Consider the following 22945-nt stretch of genomic DNA (forward strand, 5'->3'; position numbering starts at 1 on the left):
TACAGTTGGACGCAGACACAGCAAAGAAGTCCCAGAGTTATTTGGAGAAGAATCTTTATAACCTAACCTCGCCTGCAGCCCTTGCTGCCACTGTGTTAGCTCTAGTTCTAGCCAGGTAATCAGAAGCCGAAAAAGGAATTTTATGTTTACACTAGCTTTCCGCCCGCGGCTTCGCCGGCGTGGAATTTTGTCTGTCACAGAAAAACATTATCGCGCGCGTCCCTGTTTCAAAAACCGGTATAAAAACTATCCTGTGTCCTTTTCCGGGACTCAAACTATCTCTATGCCAAATTTCATAAAAAGCGGTTCAGTGGTTTAGGCGCGAAAGCAAGACAGACAGACAGACACAGAGTTACTTTCACATATAATACTTGTATCAGTTTATATTAGATACTTTCTATAGCGGAGAACAAAAAAATAAATAAACTAACATCAAGTGCGATTGCAGTCTTAAACGTGCCTTGTTCTGCATTAAAAAATTGAACTGCTTAATCAATAGAAAATATTCCAGTGTGAGTGTGATAAGATTGAGGTCAGGTAGAAACTGGGATAATTAGCGCAATCAATTCTTATTTTACAGAAGTCCCATAGTTCCTGAGGCATTGGTGATACTGAGGAATGCGTCGACGACTGAGGAAGGCGAGTTCGGATGGCCCGCGCCTAGGAAGGACGCAGCTGACTGGCTCTTAGAAGAGACGTCTAGGAACATCAAAACCACTTCCTATGGTATGTAGCATGTAAACTGACTTTTATTCAAGATGTTCATAAAAAATCCTCCCACAACTTTATTTAGTTAATGTACGGGAAGGGATGATTAAAAATTAAGCAGTGAACAAACATTAATTCTTTAGTTCACATTAGAAGAACGTTATTGTAAGTTATATAATTAACTTTTTAAAAAAATAAAACCGACTTCAAATGCGTGAACACAAAAAAAAATTAAAAATTAAAAATATTGCGTATAAAAAAGTTCATCCCCAATTTTCCACCCTTGGGGGTGAAATATTTTCTTCAAATTCGCATGAAACCACCCTTTTGATAATACCTATTCAACAAAAAAATAATCGTTCAAATTGATTTATAATCGGCGGAGATATTGCGTATAAAAAAGTTCATCCCCAATTTTCCACCCTTGGGGGTTGTTTNTTGTTTTATGATGACGTGGACTACTTACCTACACTAAAAGTCAGACATTTTACAACTGCTTAAGACGCCATAATGTTTAACTTTACGTCCTTTTAAATAAAAATGTAGATTCAATAGATAAAGATAATGTCCTTGTAGCAGGTTCAAATTAAACTCTGATTTAGATCGTTTCATCCACGAAGACGCGCCCTACCAATGTTTGGTCGAGAAACTTGATCCGAGCAATCCGAGCGTCATTATTGTAGTGTTCGTGCGAACTAATGGATAATTTAGCGTTTACAGAAAACACTTAAACATTAGCGGAAGAATGGCGGGGCTCGTTTCCATAGATGAAACGATCTATAGTCACAAATTGGTTTCCAATCTACAACCAATTCAGCCATATCTTCTGCGGAGTTGATGTACAAACAATGGAATATTAAGCGTACACTTTAGCAGCATCTTACATATTGTTGTAATAGGGTCGATATTATATGTTATCGGCTGTACCAACACCGCAATGTGTGGAGAACGTGCATCGGTTGATGCGAGTTTGAACCGTTTAAGCCGGGATGTATGGCGTAATCGCCCCATTTCCCGGGATTCGCGCCGGAATCACCCCAGGATCCCTAATCGGGATTCGATGAGTGCCGATCACGAACACATCGATATCACACGTGTCACTCGGCTCTAGAACTCCGGATTGACTGGGATTTTACTAACCCCGCGCCATTTTTACTTTACGATCCATGTGTACTAGACTAGAAGAAGGACCATTCTATCTAGATAAAAAAGGTATTAGGTCTTTTTTACCTCCCTCTGAATGGTGCTAAATTACATTGATTTGTTAGGAAAGATGAGAATGTACGATAACAATCGTTATTTTTCATATAATTTACATTGGATAGTTCACGGTTTCTAAATTCTTGTACGCATTTACCTAGCAACAAAATATTTTAATTTAAACAAGGAATACATTAGGTCCCACAAATTATGCATTGCCAACAAAATCAGAAATATAACACAACAGGAAATTAAAACAAAACCCCTTGTTACGTTGAACCTTTTTTCATTCGGATTTTCCATGCAAACGTTTCAGGTTACCCAAAAAAGGTTTTTTACGATTAGACAATCACACACATCAAATGGCCTTACACAATCTGTTCAAAGTTGTATTTTTATGCAAAAAGGATTTGACATAACACTCTTTCATGCTCCAACATAAGCCTGCCACTGCTTCGCGTTGATAAGTTTCATTACTGGACCATAGCACAGAATAAGTACCACCATAGTTAGTGTCTGGGGAGTGTAGGCTAAATCATCCATTTGCTTCTGGTAAAATGGAGAGGCCGCGTACCGGAAAACGCAGCGTGGGACGTCCACCTACAAGGTGGACTGACGACATCGTAAAGGTAGCACGGAAGCGCTGGATGCAGGCTGCTACCAATCGATCAACGTGGAAAGCATTAGGGGAGGCCTATGTTCAGCAGTGGACGTCCTATGGCTGAAATGATGATGATGATAATGAAATTGGAGAGGGTCGTGTACCTACCTGACTGCCTACCTGATGATGGCATTACAGCAACAACCAACAGTCTACTAGCCTATTCTTAATCGTATTACGTTTTCAGGTGACAGCACTGCTAGCGCTAAGCGCGGGCGCAGCTTTCGCGAGCACTGGCGCCCTCTACGTGACGGAGAGACTCAGACTCGGTCCTCGGGGAGGCACGCAGTTAGTGGTGCGAGTGGCAGTCAACACGCCTGGCAGGAAGAATATTACAGGTAAGATTATCTGATTAGTAAAAATACAAAAGCATTTTATGCAAATAGGCTTTTACTAAGCGCTTTTACACGTCCCAGTATAACTTTACCCCTACCAATATTTGGGACAATAAGTGGGGCAGTGATAAGAAGGAGCAATGCAAGATTGAGAAGTCAAAGTCACTTTTGTCAGACTTTTTTCAACTGTGCAGTGTTCTTCATATTTATCGCTATAGGTATCGTACTTGCCTTTTTACCTGAAGACAAATTTCACGCCCCTGAAACACGACACGTTTTCCAGATTTTCCAGATACACTTAGAGGGGTATAAGATTACAGCCTGATTCCTACATATACATTGATTTGAAGTCCTTAAAATCTGTATGCTCTTACCAGCTCTCCAAAAGAATCTTAAGTATGATTGAGAAGTTAAATAAAACAGCAGAATTCTAAACTCGCGTTATCACCGCTATTAATTAGCCACAAGAGACAAAAGAATGCGAAAAATGTTCCAAGTGTTCTCGAAGCTCCCGACAGTAGAAAAAGGAACAGTAAAACCCGTAACAAAGTATTCCTAGTTTCGATTCATAATCACAATAGTCTTCGGAATATACCTACTTACACGATTAAGGATTATGACAAAATTAAAACAATATGGCTTCATTCAAAAGTTAGGTCCTATTGCCATTCAAAATCTAAGAGAAAATATTGGTGGCATATTAACTCTCAATGAGTATTTTAGAATTAGCGGTGACAATTACCAAATTCCCGCAACTACTCTTGTAGATACTTCGTGCTGTTAAACATATCTAATGCATTTCCTTGTTAGTGGGTTTAAACAATTACATTACCTGGAGTTTCACACACCATCTGTTGGAGTGTGGGCGGTGCAACGTGAATTTGCATGTGTATGGGTTCACGCTGTGTAGTTAGTAATAATTGTTGCGGGAATTTAACACAAACCAAAACCAGACAATCTTGCACATATCACAATTAAATAGGTAGATGCCTGTATTTAGCTCTGTTGTGCTTTGTACCTCGATAGGTAGATGAATCTTTTGATAAACAAAGAGAGCTTACTTATTCTACCTTTATTGTGGAAAGTCTGTCGAGCAAAATATTTTAATGAACTTTTCAGCTAAATTCTCGAAACTGGTTCAGCAGATTCGTCCCGAGATGATTGTGAAGTTGAGGCATGCTGACTTCAACTGTTTACTAATTAGTTCAATTTAATAACGTAAAAATATTTTTCATCTTTCCTTATAATTATTAGCTCCACTTATTGACCAATTTGACCCACTTCCCAAACTTTTAATGAGCTGATATCTTTTCATTCGACCTATTTCATTCGAGTAAAATTATCGAGAATATGTACCTGGTAGATGGCTATTAAAATATTGTATATACATGCCGTGGTAGGCATTTATTTTGAAGTCCTAAAATAGGTGTCGCAGACGTATTAGACGACTAACTAAACACTGTATTATATTAATACGATACCAACATAATAATAAAATTAATTTGCCTATTTCTTCAATACCCTTCAGCCATGACAATATGACAATAGAAGCCATAGCCACAATACGGGTGTAAAGAATAACAAAAAGAGAAAAACAAGGAATCCAATCGCTACAATTTCTCAGAAACTATGGCCGTCTGCTGAAACCTCTGCAATACTGGTATCGATTGCAAATATTGAGTTCCCAGAATCGAACTAGGTAAACACTTCTTGTTTGACTTCACTAGAATTTGCCAAATACATTGTCTTCATCTATCAGAGAACTGTAATAAACCAATTTTACAAACAAGTTTGTTATACATACACACACACCATTAATATGCCCCTTTTAATAAAAGAAAGCTTAAAACTTGATACAAACTCCATTGTAGATCGTGTAAATACTTAGATTAAGATCTATTTACGAGTTTTAACTCTAAAATTAAAAGTGAAATGTCGTCACAAAATAATCTCATTATCAAATTCTCAAAATAACGATTAAATTATATGCTACCATATCGATGCAATTTATATTTTGTCATCTTTAAGCAATCTTCATGCGTTGCCTAAAATCCTCGCATCATTAAAAGTAAACGATCTCTGAGCTGTAATTTGAAAAATGCCAAACGAATAAAGGAAAAACCGACATGTTACATACCCGTATTTTATATCAGTGAAACCATACAATGTTTGAAAGGATTGCAAACGCAATGCGATATACGAAAAATTATTTACATTCCTGAAAATTAATAATGTAGAGTGTTCCACGCATATTTTCTATTACACAACCCAACTATACAACACATATCTGACTCTTTATTAAATTACAAAGAATCATAGATTCGTAGAGCAATACCTATATTTATTGGAAAACTTGGCTAGTGGTGTACTGTGCTTCTGGATATCAATATTACGTACATGCAACTTTCCACCGTAATATCGGCTCATGAAATAAAGTTGCGGACTAATTTAGCTTGTAGTATTTTTGTTGGTTTTAATTCAGAAATAACGTTTTTGTCTTTACCCAAGAGAAAACTAATTGCTAGATTTATACCTGCGACTTCCTCCACGAATATTGAAATGAAATTAAGATTTGCAAAAAGCTACAGATAATATTGAAATATAAAGGCAACATATTATGACAAAGATTATTCCTGAAACCAAGATAATGTTAATATTAGACCAATTTTGTATCGATGAGGCTTCATTATCAATCAGCTATAATTAATTGTTCATGATTAATTTCAAAAATCCTAAGCGAGTACACGAGTTTCAACTTGATACTAAATTGATCCTAATTGTATTTCACTCAATGCCACAATTCCCACGCAAAATATTTAGCGAACGAAACTTAGCACTTGCAAACTTTGAGCTGCGAAACTATTAAAAATGAAACGATGACCTGAATTGAAATTCAGCTTCAAAAATTCATGTAAACCTGATGAGCGTTGCAAATTTAAATTTCCAATCTCTGAGCCCTTTCGGTGTTGATACTCAAATATTATTAGTTCGTCATTCTCGCTGGTTTCTATTACCATTTAGATTAAACTAAAATTGACGTGGAACTAGGGTCTTGTTTGGCTGCACTGTTGTACAGCATTGTGATTGTGTCGTTATCTCGTGGAGGGTTATTATCCCGACCTGTAAATGTGCGGTTCATTTTGCCTTTGATTAAATTCGTTGCGGGTTCCAAGGTAGTTTAGTTTCCATATCGCCTGGGGAACTGATGGGGTGACGTCTGAGTTTGCGGCTCGTGATTGCTGGCGATAACGCTGGGGACTGACAATCATTTGTTTGTTAATTGAATCGTTAATTACCATTTGAATTATTTTTATTACAATAATTGATATTAATTTAATAAAAGTTCTTAGTTTTAAGTGATGTGTATACCTAGTTATTTACTTTTAGACCCAATATAAGGAAACTACGAACTTTAGTATAAGTATTTTTGTTCTACTGTAAATATAGAGAAGTAGGTTCATGAATACTAATGTTCACGTACTCATCACTCTAACATTTACCCTCAGCGAGATTCAAACCTGCATTGGCCATTGAAGTTCAGAACTCTAACCACCTAGCCACGAAGCATGCCCCGTTTGGGATACAAATTCTGGGAATTCCATTAATAGGGAATTCTATTAACATGGTAACCAAGAAAGTGGTTTAAATCATGGCAATAGTTCCATTTCAGGAAAATACTGTCAACGTGATTAGTTTACTAATGAAACTTCGAAGTCGAAATAATACTCTTACAATCATTAAGCCAATCAAACCAATTAACGGTTTTCCTTGTTGGTAGCCAATTAAGAAAAGGCCGTTTCCAATCAAAATTTAATTGGCAAGTATGCTGAGCTTCGCGGCCACGACACCTACTCATGATTTTGTTGAATGATTCACTTCGGAGACAAAATAATAAGTTAGCAAAGGGCTTGCAAGTTAAGAAAGTGTTGAAACTTGTTTCTTTCTTAAAGTTTTTTTTTTAAATTATGTACACAGGTTTTATACCTTTATATAGGTTTACATCGTTTCTAAGGCGGAGTTGCACTATTTTACTTTAACTTTGACAAACGTCAAAAATCTGTCAAACTCCATACAAAAAGCATCGGTTAATGTTAATGCTACGGTTAAATAAGGTAGTGCAACTCAACCGAAGTATAGAGAGTCGAGAATATAAAAAATAACTGCATTTCCTAAAAACTTTCATAGCATGTTATTCATAAGGAAAATTCAGTGACTAAAATCAACAAGATTCATTATCCCCATTCCCCGTTTCACACTTACAGTAAAAATATTACATTCCCATTGCTTCCTGAGTGTTCCCCGCATCGGGGCTGTAGCGGTAGATTCTTCGCATGGCATTTGTGATACCTACGCATTTGTGCAAGTGACGAGAATGCAGCGATTTGGTCCAAGTAATTTACTAATCCACAACGATGATACAGGGGGTCGAAAATGGCCTGAATTGCTTCGAGAAAAGGATGGTATGGCCGTGCCGCTTTTTTGCTCAACTTGGTGGGGGCACTGCCGTGCCCCCAGATTATGCCGCCACCGCTTCGGCTTAAAGCTGTTAGGTCTGTTTCTCCAGTCTCCCCTCCATTTGATCTACCTAAACTACTTTAAAGATAACAGTTTTTAATTGAAAGACATGCTCTACTTCTGGAGTAATAAAGAAGAAGTTGGTATTTTAGGTAAAAGTCATAATTTAAGGCATTTGGCAATATTGTTTAAGCATATATGCGTTTATCTATAACGAACTTAATTAAACTTTTTAATTCCACCCAAAAAAAGGGTAATTTTTACATAGACACCAAAAATAAACGTGCATCCATAAAAATATATTAAAACGTGTATTCCCGGAAAAAATATCCAAGTGGCATCGTTCATTTTGATGCAAAGAAGCAAACAAAAATGCAAATCGGCATTTTATCATCATTACGACCGTTACCGCTTATGAACTGGGGCGCGACGCCACTCGTACTGTCATAATCATAAAGAATAGAGATAAAAATGCTGCGTCAGGAATGAGTTGAACACAGGGAGAATAAAGTAATTTTATGTTGCCCTGGATTACGAGACAATATACGTTTGAGGGCGGTATCACAGTGGAGATCAATACGCAGCAAAACAGTAGGTTTCGGCTGAATATGCCGTGTCAGCTGATTTTTTGATAACCCACTTGGAGAAAGCCGAAAAAATTGCAGCTTTCTTAATTTTTTAGTTCGTTTTTAGGATCCCGTAAAAAAATGCTGCGCGAACCTGTGAAAATTTCAAGCTTCGAAGTTACCGCTACCCAAAAATACCTACATCCATTTTATGCCGCATAGAAAAGAATTTAGGAGGAGTTTATTTATGACCGTAATAACAACTTTTTGACGCCACGGGTGCTCTTACCTACATTAGGAACAAAATTTTACACCTACGATGCGATGCGGACAAAGTGACGAGCGCAACCAATCCAACAACATTCCCTGCTAAATGCCATCACAGTCTACGATGGGACTTGACACTAGTCGCAAACGCGACATATTCAGTCCAAGCGGGAAATGCTGTCTAGTATAACGTGGTGAGAATGTGCTTGCGACAGATGCTGCTGCAAATAGCATTTGTCAAACCTTACTTGCAGCTGCGAGATTTAAACCATAGTCGAGACGAGTCATAGACTTTCTGTACCCTTTTGCTTTATGGCATATTGGAACCGTATTAAGAGCAGTCATCGTATGCTGAATGATTGAATTCGATAATGGAGTTACCTCGTAAAAGCATACTTTTATGGTTGAAGCCGATACATTGGGACTTTTAATTTATCCGTTATGGGAAAGACAATGGTAGATTTAATAGCTTTATGTGTGTGTTTGAAACTTGAAAACTGTAGGGATGACCTAAATGGTTAGAGGTACGGTACTTAGGTACAATAGCTTGATTGAATAGCAAATACTGGATTTAAAATAGGACGATATTTATTTTATTGACCATGAATTCTTTCCTCACTAAGTAGATTGTATTATTAAGTTATTTTATTTCTCTTTTCAGTGGAAATAACCGGGTACAGCGCTGACAACTGCTCAGTGTCGTACACTTCGTTCAACAACGAGACGCTCGTGGGTTCAGTGATCCGGTCAGCCAGTGTCTTAGTGCTTCCCGAAGGATTGCACAGGAGCGACACACAGAGTGCCTACTTCTGTGCCAATGGTGAGACTATATTACTATCCCTAAATTATATTCCGTCAGTCAATTTTCTACCACTTATAACATAGCAGACCGATTTTTTTAAGCATTCAAATGAAATATTAGTTCATTACACAAATTGTTCAACGTATTCGTAATACGATTTGTGTGAATCAGAATTTTGATGGTCCAACACTACCTAGTTTGTGTTAGTTGTTTTGAAAAGTTTCTGCTCGCATGGTTTCGTGGTGCAGATAGCGTGTAGCGTTAGCACTTAAACGTGCCCAGTTCTAGTAGTTATTATTATTCTGTGGATTATTTATTCGTTCTTAAAGTACTATTATTAACTTACATCGCCTATTTCTTCAGAGCACTTAGCTGTCTCGTCCCGAGGATCCTGGGAGTGGCAGTGGGTGGCAGCGCCAAGGAACCGAGCTGGTCTAGTGTTGGAACTCCGTTCGCAAGGCGCCGCCCATGTCGCGCTGTCGGCCATACGGGAGCCATCCGATGATATGTACAGAGTCGTCTTCGAGAAGACCAGGGTGTGGATCGCTAAAGGGAAACATGGTGAGTGTATTTTGAATCTAATTCAAATTACAAAAATAAAAAAGGTTTAATAAATTAACCCAACTGAAGTAAAGTTTCGTAAAAAACACTCAATAGAAATTAACACTAACGCATGGTTGTCTAATGGAAAAATCTCACTTATGATAAACATTATGAAAATGGCTACACTCACAGACTCTAGGATGGCCGAACCAAAACGTGTAATTACACATTCCTAATGCTTGCAAAATATTATCAACAACTTCACTGGCTTCTTGTTTTTTTTGCCTCTTTTGATTTCACAGAGCATTTGCTCATGATACAATCTCTAACTTCCAGGTTACGACGTCCACTTAGCAAGTGCAGAACAGACAGAAAGTGACGAAGAATGTTCCAATGCTGGTTCCTGGTGTGCCTGGTGGGTGTGGTGGGAGGGTGGCCGACTCTCCGTAGGAAGAGGTGCAGCACCTTCTGAGAGAAGACTCCTGGTCTGGCCACTCGCTCCTGATATGAGGATCAAATATGTGGGCTTTAGCGCGCTGTGGGGAGATAAAGCGGATTTCAGGTGAGAAAAATGGTAGATTTTTGTCGTTATTAGAATGGAAGAGGTGTGTTCGAGAGCCGGGTCGTAGTGGGAGGGTGGTAGACTCTCTGTGGGGAGGGGGGCAGCACCTTCCGAGAGAAGACTCCTAGTCTGGCCGCTCGCTCCTGACATGAGGATCAAATTCGTGGGCTTTAGCGCGCTGTGGGGAGATAAAGCGGATTTCAGGTGAGAAACTACTTAACTAGCTTTTGATCCTAAGGTTAAAGAGCAGTTCACCACCAGTGATGAAGTGATTCTTGAGAAAAAATGCTGATGTTTGATGATTTAGTACTCAACTATCATTAGTTCACGACCGTTACAACCAGGTCAAGTAGATTTATTTAATCCTTACCGTGGTGGTACTTCACTCATGCATAGACCATAGATAACTAATGTTGCATAACATGTAATAACCTACTTATGCCAACAATAATTACATTTCCAGAATCTGGAACTTCAACGAAGAGGCAGGCTTCTCCCAAGTCCTGGAACTCGGTCTTCCCCGAGGCGTGGTCCCCGGGTCCGCAAGCGGGACTCTGCTAGTCTCTGGGGGTCTCCATCTCCCGCTCTATAGTCTCCAGATGGACTCGACCGACCAGTGGGCTGAGGTGTGGAGAGACTCGCAGCTGTCGGCGGCTTCGGCTAGTTTAGCTCCGCTGCTGGCGTTGGAGCATATACCGCATTTGGTTGAAGATGCGGAAAGGGAGAGGATTTTGAAGAAGTTGCCTGAACAGGTTAGGTCATGAAATAAATTGTACAGCTAACATTAAAGTTCTTGAGTGGCGACCACGAGCCGGAAGACGTAGCGTGGGCAGGCCTCCCACTAGGTGGACCGACGATCTGGTGAAGGTCGCGGGAGGTGCCTGGATGCGAGCGGCGCAGGACCGGTCTTTGTGGAAATCCTTAAGGGAGGCCTTTGTCCAGTAATGTCCAGCAGTAGACGTCTTTCGGCTGAAACGAACGAAGACTGGTACAGTTGATCACATAAGTAAACTTTACTCATGTGATTTCATTTCATTGCACCGATGTTGAAGAAACAATAAAATTATAAAAAAATAATTCAGTATCGTAAACTTTTTGAAAAGATTTCATTTTGACTGTCGAATCTATATGAGAATATGGTCTGCTTACTTTCATTAATTAAGAATTCAGTTTCAAATTAAAGTAAAGAAGATCTGATCTGATCGCTTATTTCCAGGTGCAAGTCCTTCTATCTTTCCGCAAAAGCGACAACTCCTTCAGCGACCATCCAGCCATGAGCAGTCACTTGTCCACAATCAAGATCTTAGAAATTCTCACCAAAATCCAATCCTACTACCCAGTGGACCCAGAACTGTTGCAGAACATCAAAAAGTGGATACAAACCAGACAGAACCATGATGGTTCCTTCACCCCACTACCGGCTGATAAAGAAGTAGACTATTATCCTGTGGAAATGAAGAAAACTAACTCTTCAGATAAGGAAGTCAATGTGAACGAGTATTACTATTATGATAAAGATGGGAATATGACTCAGGAGGAAATCGATTGGGAGAGGAAGGTCGAAGTGACGGCAGAAACGTTGGTGGCATTGCTTGAAGTAGGGATTGAGAACCAGGCAAGTGTGAACATAACCGACTAAATGAGTAGAGTTTTGACCTTTAAAAATACGAATTAGTTACTTAATATGCCGCAGAGTTTGGCTTTGTGTGATTGTTATATTTATGAACATAATGCCGACTAACTGAGAGTATAGTTTTGACCTTTAAAAATACGAATTAGTTCCTTAATGTATTTCTCTTAGTGTGACTTATTCTAATTTTTGTTACAGTTGGACGCAGACACAGCGAAGAAGTCCCAAAGCTATTTGGAGAAGAATCTTTACAACCTAACCTCGCCTGCAGCCCTTGCTGCCACTGTGTTGGCTCTAGTTCTGGCCAGGTAAATAAAAAATGTCAATGAAAACTTAATTGGTTACACGCGTGGAATCATATGATTTTGGATCTGTTATAAAATCATAGGTATAAAAGCTTCGTAAAATACCGAATGAGAGTCGTGATTTTTGAGTGTACCATGTTTTATAGTGGGCAGCAAAATAAATATGGGTAAAAAAAGTCACTAGAACATTTCATTGTAAGTGTGATAATTGGATTTTTGAAAAGGCTGTGGTAATAATCTCATCATCATCATCATCATACAGCCGACATCCCCTGTTGAACATAGGCCTCCCCCAATGCTTTCCATGTTGCCCGGTTGGTAGCGGCCTGCGTTACCTACCAACCGGGCAAATAATCTAACCATCATCAATATTTTACAGAAGTCCCATAGTTCCTGAGGCATTGGTGATACTGAGGAATGCGTCGACGACTGAGGAAGGCGAGTTCGGATGGCCCGCGCCTAGGAAGGACGCTGCGGACTGGCTTCTAGAAGAGACGTCTAGGAACATCAAAACCACTTCCTATGGTACGTAACAAGCATTGAAAGTAGAAAACTTTCCATCATCCTGTTCTTTCGTGAAGTAGTGTAGATATGGGATAAATGGTCAAATCTTTATAAGTGAACTCAAATCAATGTATAAGATACATTTTCTAAGAAAAAATCCACAAGTTATCACCTTAAAGGATATGGTTTTACTCGCTATTCAAATTGTTGATAACCTCTGAAATTCTCTGAAGGAATCGTCATTTGTTAGTACCTACTTACCTAATATATTAGACTCCTTTCTGAACCTTCCCGTCCTCATCTCTGCAAAGATATTACTACGTACTTACCGGTTATACAAAATAAAAGCCAGCCAACAAAAAGTAATCGACCAACTAACAATTCCGATTGACAATCGTTACTGACTAGTTACTCTGTGTACTTTTGTGAAAATAATCTTTTATGAAAAGGTTTTATTTATTTATTTATTTATTTATTTATTTATTATTCATTATTGAGCAATTACATATTTGATCCAAATAGCGTCCTAAATCCTTTTTAGGGTTGTCTAGACACTATTGTTCTCTATACAAATAAAAACAAACGCTATATATACGCTATATTTCCAGCTTGTACTAACTTCGTGTTAAAATCCCCCTTTATCCACCAACAGAAGCTGTAACAATGGAACAGTACGTGGCCGGAGTCCGAGTGCTTCTTGCAGCTTGCGCCCGCGGCGCACTAGCCGAAGGAGAAGCCGCGGCGAGGTTCCTTTACTACCGGGCTTCCACGCTACAGAGGCACCCCAGCCTGGCCTACAGTGCTACGAAGGCTGCAGCACAGTATGCCGCTTTGGCTCATGATAGGTAAGTCAACTTCAAGTATCAAGAAGCAGTAACGATGGAACAGTACATAGCCGGAGTCAAGTTCTTCTAGCACCGTGCGACCGCGGCGCTCTAGTTGAAGGAGAAGCCGCGACGAGTTTCCTTTACTACCGGGATTCCACGCTACAGAGGCACCCAAGTCTGGCCTATAGTGCCACGAAGGCTGCAGCACAGTATGCCGCTTTGGCTCATGATAGGTAAGCACACGGTTCCTATACTACCGAGTCTCGATGCTACAGAGGTAAGTATGACTCTGTAGCGTCCTTCGTAGCGCAGCCTTCGTAGCACTGTAGGCCAAACTGCTACAAAGGCTGCGGCTCAGTAGCATACTGAACCGCGCATTAACTCATGAGCGGTAACCACACGGTTGCTATACTATCGAGTCTCGACGCTACAGAGGCACCCGAGTCTGGCCTATAGTGCTACGAAGGCTGCGGCTCAGTATGCTGCTCTGGCCCATGATATACACGACCAATTTAAAGTAGGTTCCTGTCCTACCAGGCTTCGACCCAACAGAGGCACCCCAGCTCGGCTTATACAGTGCTACGAAGCCCAGTATGCTGCTTTGGCTCATGACAGGTAAGCACACGGTTCCTATCTTCCTATACTACCGCTCTAGCCGAAGGAGAAGCTGCGGCGAGATTCCTTTACTATCGGGCTTCCACACTACAGAGGCACCCCAGCCTGGCCTACAGTGCTACAAAGGCTGCGGCACAATATGCCGCTTTGGCCCATGATAGGTAAGCACACGACCAATTTAAAGTAGGTTCCTGTACTACCTGGTTTCGACCCAACAGAGGTACCCCAGCTCGGCTTATACAGTGCTACGAAGGCTACGGCCCAGTATGCTGCTTTGGCTCATGATAAGTAAGCACACGATTCCTACCCAAGTAACAATACTACCTGACCTCGAAGCCTACAGAGGCACCCCAGCCTGGCCTACAGTGCTACGAAGGCTGCAGCACAATATGCCGCTTTAGCTCATGATGGGTAAGTATACGGTTCCTATACTACCGCTCTAGCTGAAGGAGAAGCAGCGCGGTGAGGTTCATGTACTACCGGGCCTCGACGCTACAGAGGCACCCCAGCCTGGCCTATAGTGCTACGAAGGCTGCAGCACAATATGCCGCTTTGGCTCATGACAGGTAAGCACACGGTTCCTATATTCCTATATTACCGCTCTAGCCGAAGGAGAAGATGCGGTGAGATTTCTGTACTACCGGGCTTCCACGCTACAGAGGCACCCCAGCCTGGCCTACAGTGCTATGAAGGCTGCGGCCCAATATGCCGCTTTGGCCCATGACAGGTAAGCACACGGTTCCTATACTACCGAGTCTCGATGCTACAGAGCCAAGGGCGACTCTGTAACGTCCTTCGTAGCGCAGCCTTCGTAGCACTGTAGGCCAAACTGCTACGAAGGCTGCGGCTCAGTAGCATACTGAACCGCGCATTAACTCATGAGCCACACGGTTGCTATACTATCGAGTCTCGACGCTACAGAGACATCCCAGCTTGGCCTACAGTGCTACGAAGGCTGCAGCACAGTATGCCGCTTTGGCTCATGATATGTAAGCACACCAATGCTTTCCATGTTGCCCGGTTGGTAGCGGCCTGCGTCCAGCGCCTTCCTGCTACCTTTAACTAGATACTAAAAAAGTACTCAATAGCCGTTTAAAATACAATCTCATCTTTCTTCATCAGACATCGAGCCCTCACGGTGTCCCTGGCTACAGCTGGTATGGAGCTAACTGATACTCTGGAACTCCGCGCCCGGACGCCGCCAAGGCCGCTACAACTGCCCGGCCTGCCCACGAAAGTGTTTGTCTACGCTACGGGAGCTGGCTGTGCTACTGTGCAGGTGTGTAGATTTACCTCCAATAGTTATTTTGTACGGCATGGGATATAATAATAAGAATAAAAGCATAAGAGCTCCTAACAAGGTTTACATCCTGGCCGCTGCAATTGCCCGGCATTCCAACATTATGTCGAGGCCTTAATGGTTTTCAATTATAGAGTCTCATATCGAATCATGATGAAAAAGCAATTTTGTGAGTTTAATGTCCGTTGTCACCATCAATCCCTAATTTTTAAGTGACCCCTATATAAACAAAATTTCTGTTATTTGATAACAAATTGTTACCATAGAGGTCACTTACAAATTAGGAATTGATGGTGAAAACAGGCATAAGCTTCTTAAAATCTTAACTCTGCATGAAGTAACGTAAATAAAAAATCATGTAACGTAATTTTGACCCTACCGTGCTTGGTTTGTCTTAGACTTAATGGATAATATTTTTTCATGCATTTTACAGGGTACAATATCTTATTCAACGTACACTCCAAAACCTGAAAACGCTCTGCTGAACATCCAGGCAGCTATCATCGAAGAGATCCGACCTGAACGGAGTAGCATTGAAGATTTGCAGGGCAANGCTTTAGCTCATGATAGGTAAGTCAACTTCAAGTATCAAGAAGCAGTAACGATGGAACATTACATAGCCGGAGTCCAGGTTCTTCTAGCACCGTGCGACCGCGGCGCTCTAGCCGAAGGAGAAGCCGCGACGAGGTTCCTTTACTACCGGGATTCCACGCTACAGAGGCACCCCAGCCTGGCCTATAGTGCTACGAAGGCTGCAGCACAATATGCCGCTTTGGCTCATGATAGGTAAGTCATCTTTTAGTATTAAGAAGCAGTAACAATAGAACACTGGGGTGGCAGTGAGCTTCCTTTACTACCGGGCCTCGACGCTTCAGAGGCACCCTAGCCTGGCTTATAATGCTACGAAGGCTGCAGCACAGTATGCCGCTTTGGCTCATGATAGGTATGTCAACTTCCAAGTATCAAGAAGCAGTATTACGATGGAACAGTACATGGCCGGAGTCCAGGTTCTTCTAGCACCGTGCGACCGCGGCGCTCTAGTTGAAGGAGAAGCCGCGACGAGTTTCCTTTACTACCGGGATTCCACGCTACAGAGGCACCCAAGTCTGGCCTATAGTGCCACGAAAGCTGCAGCACAGTATGCCGCTTTGGCTCATGATAGGTAAGCACACGGTTCCTATACTACCGAGTCTCGATGCTACAGAGGTAAGTATGACTCTGTAGCGTCCTTCGTAGCGCAGCCTTCGTAGCACTGTAGGCCAAACTGCTACAAAGGCTGCGGCTCAGTAGCATACTGAACCGCGCATTAACTCATGAGCGGTAACCACACGGTTGCTATACTATTGAGTCTCGACGCTACAGAGGCACCCCAGCCTGGCCTATAGTGCTACGAAGGCTGCAGCACAATATGCCGCTCTGGCTCATGATAGGTAAGCACACGACCAATTTAAATTAGGTTCCTGTACTACCAGGCTTCGACCCAACAGAGGTACCCCAGCTCGGCTTATACAGTGCTACGAAGTCTACGGCCCAGTATGCTGCTTTGGCTCATGATAAGTAAGCACACGGTTCCTACCCAAGTAACAATACTACCTGACCTCGAAGCTACAGAGGCACCCCAGCCTGGATTTAGTGCTACGAGCGAAGGCTGCAGCACAATATGCCGCTTTGGCTCATGATAGGTAAGCACACGGTTCCTATCTTCCTATACTACCGCTCTAGCCGAAGGAGAAGCTGCGGCAAGGTTCCTGTACTACCGGGCTTCCACGCTACAGAGGCACCCCAGTCTGGCCTATAGTGCTACGAAGGCTGCGGCTCAGTATGCCGCTGTGGCTCATGATAGGTAAGTACACAATTCCTATGCTACCGAGCCTCGATGCTACAGAGGTAAGGATGACTCTGTAGCGTCCTTCGTAGCGCAGCCTTCATAGCACTATATAGGCGAAACTTCTACGAAGGCTGCGGCTCAGTATGCTGCTTTGGCTCATGATATGTAAGCACACGGTTGGCCCATAACGGAAAACCCTTTTTTTCTTTTATATCTCCAAAGAATGATGTTAGTATAAATCGACGTTGTCTTGAGTTGCAAAACTTATCCACCGATGGCATTCCTTGTTGTAGCGTTAAGAAATGCACCAATATGATAACTAGATCATCATCATCATCATCTCAGCCATAGGACGTCCACTGCTGAACATAGGCCAATGCTTTCTATGTTGCCCGGTTGGTAGCGGCCTGCGTCCAGCTTCCTGCTACCTTTAACTAGATACTAAAAAGTACTCAATAGCCGTTTCAAATACAATCTCATCTTTCTTCATCAGACATCGAGCCCTCACGGTGTCCCTGGCTACAGCCGGTATGGAGCTAACAGATACTCTGGAACTCCGCGCCCGGACGCCGCCAAGGCCGCTGCAACTGCCCGGCCTGCCTACTAAAGTTTTTGTCTACGCTACGGGAGCTGGCTGTGCTACTGTTCAGGTGTGTAGCTTTTCTTTCTATAGATATTGGGTCCTTATCGTATCGCAGTATACTTACATTATCTCCTGTGTATCAGAATACGGTCAGCATGGACTGAAGGTAGCCATGGCTCCTCCACTCCTTCAACACACATTGCACAGCTCAATGGCTTTTAATGAAATCGAAAGTCGAGATATTTGAGATTGTAGAAGAATTTATTTTTTGTGAGTTTGTTGCTACTCTAGCTCTAAATCTAAATCGATATTTAGCTTTCTAGCTAGTTTGAGTTTTGCAAACTATGATTATCCGTAAAAGAATGTTATGTATTTATAATCATTTCCCATATAATGTGCCCACCACGCGTGGGTTTGTCTTGGTCTTAACACTAGAAGTGCCGAACATTACGACCCCCCTAAAAGCGCCGCTGGGTCAATTTTGTCCCAGCATATATTTTGTAACATTTTTTAGTTTCAGGCATGAATATTATGATTAAAACTATTTGTAGTATCCTTAAAAAAAGGTTTATCTATGTAGTTAAATCAATACGTACTTATTCCTTTAAAAATATAAATGTATTCAATTTTAATTTTCAATTATTAAAAGTCAGATATTTTTGATTTCATTTAAAAATAGTCACATATTACGTGGTGTTATACTGTATTAAAATAATGAAATTACTACTTTAACTAGTCATTATTATTTTTAAAGGAAAAATAAATATCTTACAAATAATAGTGCACATTTTGCACAAAGTTTTTTTGTATGGTTTTTTGTCTCTCTGATGTACTATGTGTTTAGGAATTTCTATAGGTATGGTTATTTTTCTGTTATCTGTACACAAACAGTGAAGTTTTTTACCAATTACAATGAAAAGTATACGTTTAATATTAAAAATTTTATAAGTCACACATTTTAAAAATGTATCAAATCATACAATGTATGAACTGGCTTATGTCTAGAAGCCACCTTCCTAATAATATTATAAATGTAAAAGTTAATAATTAATGATGAATTGAAGGATGGATGGACTGATGAATGGATAAGAAGAATGAATGGGTGGATATATGCCTGGAACTTGAACTAAGTGAGTATGGATTCATGGTTAAATCGATGGATGTTTTTTCACTCTTTTACGCAAAAAATACTAAGCCGATCTTAATAAAACTTTGCAGTTTTATTGTTAGTACTTCAGAATAACATAATATAGGCTATAATTTACAATAATATTCAGATATTTGGTCAAGAAGCAACGATAAGTGTCAAGAAATTAGGTATTTCTATGATAAACTTAATTTCTCACGGGTGAAGTCACAGGCAGAAACTAGTAAAATATATTTACATTTCTGCATTGTCACGAGTCAACTAAACTCTCCTCACCTCTCCACTTTCGTATCTCCTAGAAATAAGGACTCTTCATCGAATTATTGTGGCAAATACTAGGGTGGGACAAAAATGACCCAGCGGCGCTTCTAGGTAAAACCGATTTAAAAAAAAATCTATTAATGTTATATTATCAAAAACATTGAAAAATGATAAAATTCAATAAATCAGTAAAAGTCAAAAAGTTTCATGGACTTTCGTTGAAAAATAAAAAAGTTAGAGACGATCAAACTCACGAGTGGGACAAAAATGGGACGGCGGCCTTTCTAGTGTTAATAAATAATACATAATCGTTCATTTTACAGGGCACAATATCCTATTCAACGTACACTCCGAAACCTGAAAACGCACTGCTGAACATCCAGGCAGCTATTATTGAAGAGATACGACCCGAACGGAGCAGTATTGAAGATTTACAGGGCAACTTACCTACTTTGATCATCAAGACCTGCTTCAAGTAAGTTTACAAAACTTACCAGGAATTTCTACATTTTACTTGTGAAAAGAATATGTATGATTTAAATTATGGTTTAAAACCCTATTAATTTTAATATCATCTGTCTGTAAATTCCAACGATTGGTTAATCAGTTATGCTCAGTAGGCTATTGATGGTATGATATTCTAGCTTGGCTTTATCTGTACAATCGAATTTCTTTTCAGATGGAAAGGCAAAGAGCGCTCTGGGATACTTCGTCTGGAATCTTCTCTGTTCTCTGGATATGAGCTTCACTCTGTGAACCCCGTGGTATTAGATGGCGCCACCTTTGCTGACCTTCACTATGGGTCACGGGGCGAGTCAGTGTGGTTCGTGTTTGCCAATGTAAGTATAAGCATTTTANTTTATGCCATCTCCATGATAAGCATTTTAGTAACCTTGGACGATTTTACTACATAATATTTGTTTGTATTTTCTTACAGATTAGCTCAACATGCCCGGTCTGCGTAACTTACGAAGCAAGATCGAAATTCATCATCACAAGTCTACGACCAGCCTTTGCCAAAATATATCCATCTACCCGACCAGATCTGGCTGTAGAAACCTTCTTCCATGCTAGACCAGGCAGCCCCTTGCTCAGAGGCATCACTGATGATGACTTCATCACTTGGTTTGATAAAACAGAACTTGCCAGTCTCCAAACTACAGCTAGCATTGACAACATTTGCGAATGTGGACGCATCTGCAGCCGAGATTATGAGTTCAGGAAAAGTGAAAATAAATCTGACGAGGACTCAAAAGATACAGCTGATGACAAAAAAGAAAAAGTTACAACAACTGACCATATGATAGAGGACTCAAAAGATACCAAAGTAGATAAGAAAGAAGAGAAAACAACAACTGAGCATACAGAAGTTGAAAGTACAACGCCTGTAACTAACAGAATGACAACGACAACAGAAATTGCAAAAACTACAGATAAACCAATTGAAGAGGTAACGAAAGGTGAAATTTCAACTTCTACTACAATATCACCAGAAACTAAGGAACCAGAAACAACAACAGCAGAAGTGATGACCACAATAAATGCTAAACTATTGAACATTTCAATCTCAACAACAGAAGATAATACAGACCCAATCATCATTCCAACTGCTACTTATGTCAATTATTCCGATGTGGCCAAAGTTGAAAGTAATATCGTTCCTTTAGTGCCAAAGCAGGGCGGAGAACTAATTGTACAAAAAATACTATCAAAACCATTGTATAAAAAGGAGGAAATAAAAAAGAAACCTCTACCTCGCAGAAAGGGAACCTTGAAAGCTACGTATGGAGAAAAAATATTTGAAAAAACAAAATCCTTGAGTATTCATACCATGACCCCCGTAAAAATAAATAAACCAATAATTTTCCAAAACTCAAATATAACTATAATTAAATCGGAAATACAAACAACGAATATTCCAGTAACCGAAAAGAATTCTAACGATATTGCCAAAGTTATCAATGAATCGAAACCGACTGATATTGTAAAAGAAGAAAAAGTAATTGTTACAAAAGCCGAAACACATCACAAGGAACATTTAGAAACGTCTACAATACCACACACAATTACAGCAATCACTAACAGCAATATCAAAAATATACATTACCGAACTAAAAAACCTAAAGCATTGACGCAGATCAAAAAGCCACGATTAGAATCAAACCACACAACGGATATTGCCAAAAAGAATGAAACAGATAATATCGATGCCAAAATAAACAAAACAAAAATAAAAAACATAAGCACTGAAAAGCGTACAGTGAAAACTCTAAAATCAATAAATAAGGAGATCCATAAAATACCTTCGACGCCAATATCCGAGACATCTAAAACTTTATCTGACACAGTAAAGTCAGACATTGCCCCTGAAAATAAAGGTGGCTTCGAAATTCTGGATAAGAACAATCTTTGGGAACTACTCAAAGAGGGTTCTGATGATGATCCTTCAAAAATAGAGGATAAGTTACAAGTGCACAACAGGATAACTATACTTGCACAAACACAAAACACAACTAACGACAACCGGTCATTATAAACCTTATTGTTATGTAATATGTAAGATAAAGACTTCAGTGAATATTTTTGTAACACACTCATGCCACTAACCTGTATGTATTATGATTGTTAATATCTCGACCTGACACGGCAATTTCTATGCACGTAATTGTTGATTGTTAGAACGATGTACCTAATGCACTTATTGTTTGTAAGTAGGTATCTATAATTTAATAAGTTACGACTGTGTGTCTTTTGTAAATATTAACGTAAGCTGTAACTTTAATATTATTAAGATATTATTATGCGCTGTGACTACAAATTCAATGGATGTGTGGATGTCTTTTGTCCAATTGCTCAAAGCCCGAAGTTCCAAATTTTGTTTCTTAAGACATTGTATTACAGTGTAGAAAAAGATAGTTGGCTTCGTAGACTTTGCATTGGTCTGGATTATGAAGAAGAATGCTTGTAGAAGATGCTGGGTAAAAAACTAGAAGGGCTAGAAGATAGCAGCTAAAGTAGCTTAGAATTATAAAGGGCTACCCAATTACTACCTAGTCGAAAATTATTTTCAGAACTTAAAAAAAAAACATTTTGATATTTAGAACTACCAACCTTAGCACTTTCTATGTCTACATGGTAGCCCTAGCTAGATTTTAAGATATATTTATTCTTTTGTACTAATTTATGTAAAAAGTTGAATAGGATGAATGTTGCCAAAATCGTAGTGTGTAAACTAAAACTTTCCCATTTCGTTCCCTAGAGTAAATTATTTATCCCTTAGTATACAGATAGTGAATTCTTATAGTGTTCTATAGTAATGTAATGTAATGCTAATGCCCCAGAATTTCCATCCGTCTAATCTATCGTCTTCTGTATCTATTGTATGTAAATCGTAGTCTCTTACTGTAGCTGTCTAGATAATTTAATTTCGAAGTTGAAACTTGATGATACAGCAAGCATTTTTGATTTGATTACTTGTAATAATTTGAATCAAAATATTCAGAGTAACTACTTAGGTGCTTAAGTGAATACAAAACATTACGTTTTGAAGACGGTCAAGAAATTATATTCCTGCCTGCTACTGAAACTCAGCGTAAGTACTTACACAATAAGTAAATCATGGACAGATAATTATATACGATTTTCAAAATTTACCTGATGTCAAAATATATTCGTGATGGCCAAAATTTTCAAATTAGCACAAGATTAATGGAATGAAATGTATATTTTATGATTGTTTTCAAAGTTATAGTTCGCTTTAGCTTTCAGATTATCTTCGAGGTCATC

At 39.8% G+C, this 22945-nt stretch overlaps 1 protein-coding gene across 1 annotated transcript in view; it reads left to right on the forward strand.

Moving 5' to 3' along the window:
* The window catches only part of LOC114357626 (uncharacterized), a 44109-nt gene extending 21887 nt beyond the window's left edge, over positions 1 to 22222 (forward strand). The window contains exons 10-26 of the mRNA XM_028311342.1: positions 6 to 115; positions 581 to 726; positions 1311 to 1396; positions 2757 to 2907; positions 8914 to 9072; positions 9418 to 9615; positions 9934 to 10159; positions 10623 to 10911; positions 11376 to 11774; positions 11988 to 12097; positions 12474 to 12619; positions 13251 to 13443; positions 15163 to 15319; positions 19483 to 19634; positions 19839 to 19998; positions 20097 to 20395; positions 20564 to 22222. Coding sequence (XP_028167143.1) covers positions 6 to 115; positions 581 to 726; positions 1311 to 1396; positions 2757 to 2907; positions 8914 to 9072; positions 9418 to 9615; positions 9934 to 10159; positions 10623 to 10911; positions 11376 to 11774; positions 11988 to 12097; positions 12474 to 12619; positions 13251 to 13443; positions 15163 to 15319; positions 19483 to 19634; positions 19839 to 19998; positions 20097 to 20395; positions 20564 to 21695 — 4113 coding nt within the window. The 3' untranslated portion in view covers positions 21696 to 22222. The remainder of the gene's footprint in view (positions 1 to 5; positions 116 to 580; positions 727 to 1310; positions 1397 to 2756; positions 2908 to 8913; positions 9073 to 9417; positions 9616 to 9933; positions 10160 to 10622; positions 10912 to 11375; positions 11775 to 11987; positions 12098 to 12473; positions 12620 to 13250; positions 13444 to 15162; positions 15320 to 19482; positions 19635 to 19838; positions 19999 to 20096; positions 20396 to 20563) is intronic.
* Positions 22223 to 22945: the final 723 nt, after the last annotated feature.

Source organism: Ostrinia furnacalis, unplaced genomic scaffold (genome assembly GCF_004193835.3).
Source record: "Ostrinia furnacalis isolate ACB-3 unplaced genomic scaffold, ASM419383v2 OfSCF3279, whole genome shotgun sequence".
NCBI classification, from domain to species: domain Eukaryota; kingdom Metazoa; phylum Arthropoda; class Insecta; order Lepidoptera; family Crambidae; genus Ostrinia; species Ostrinia furnacalis.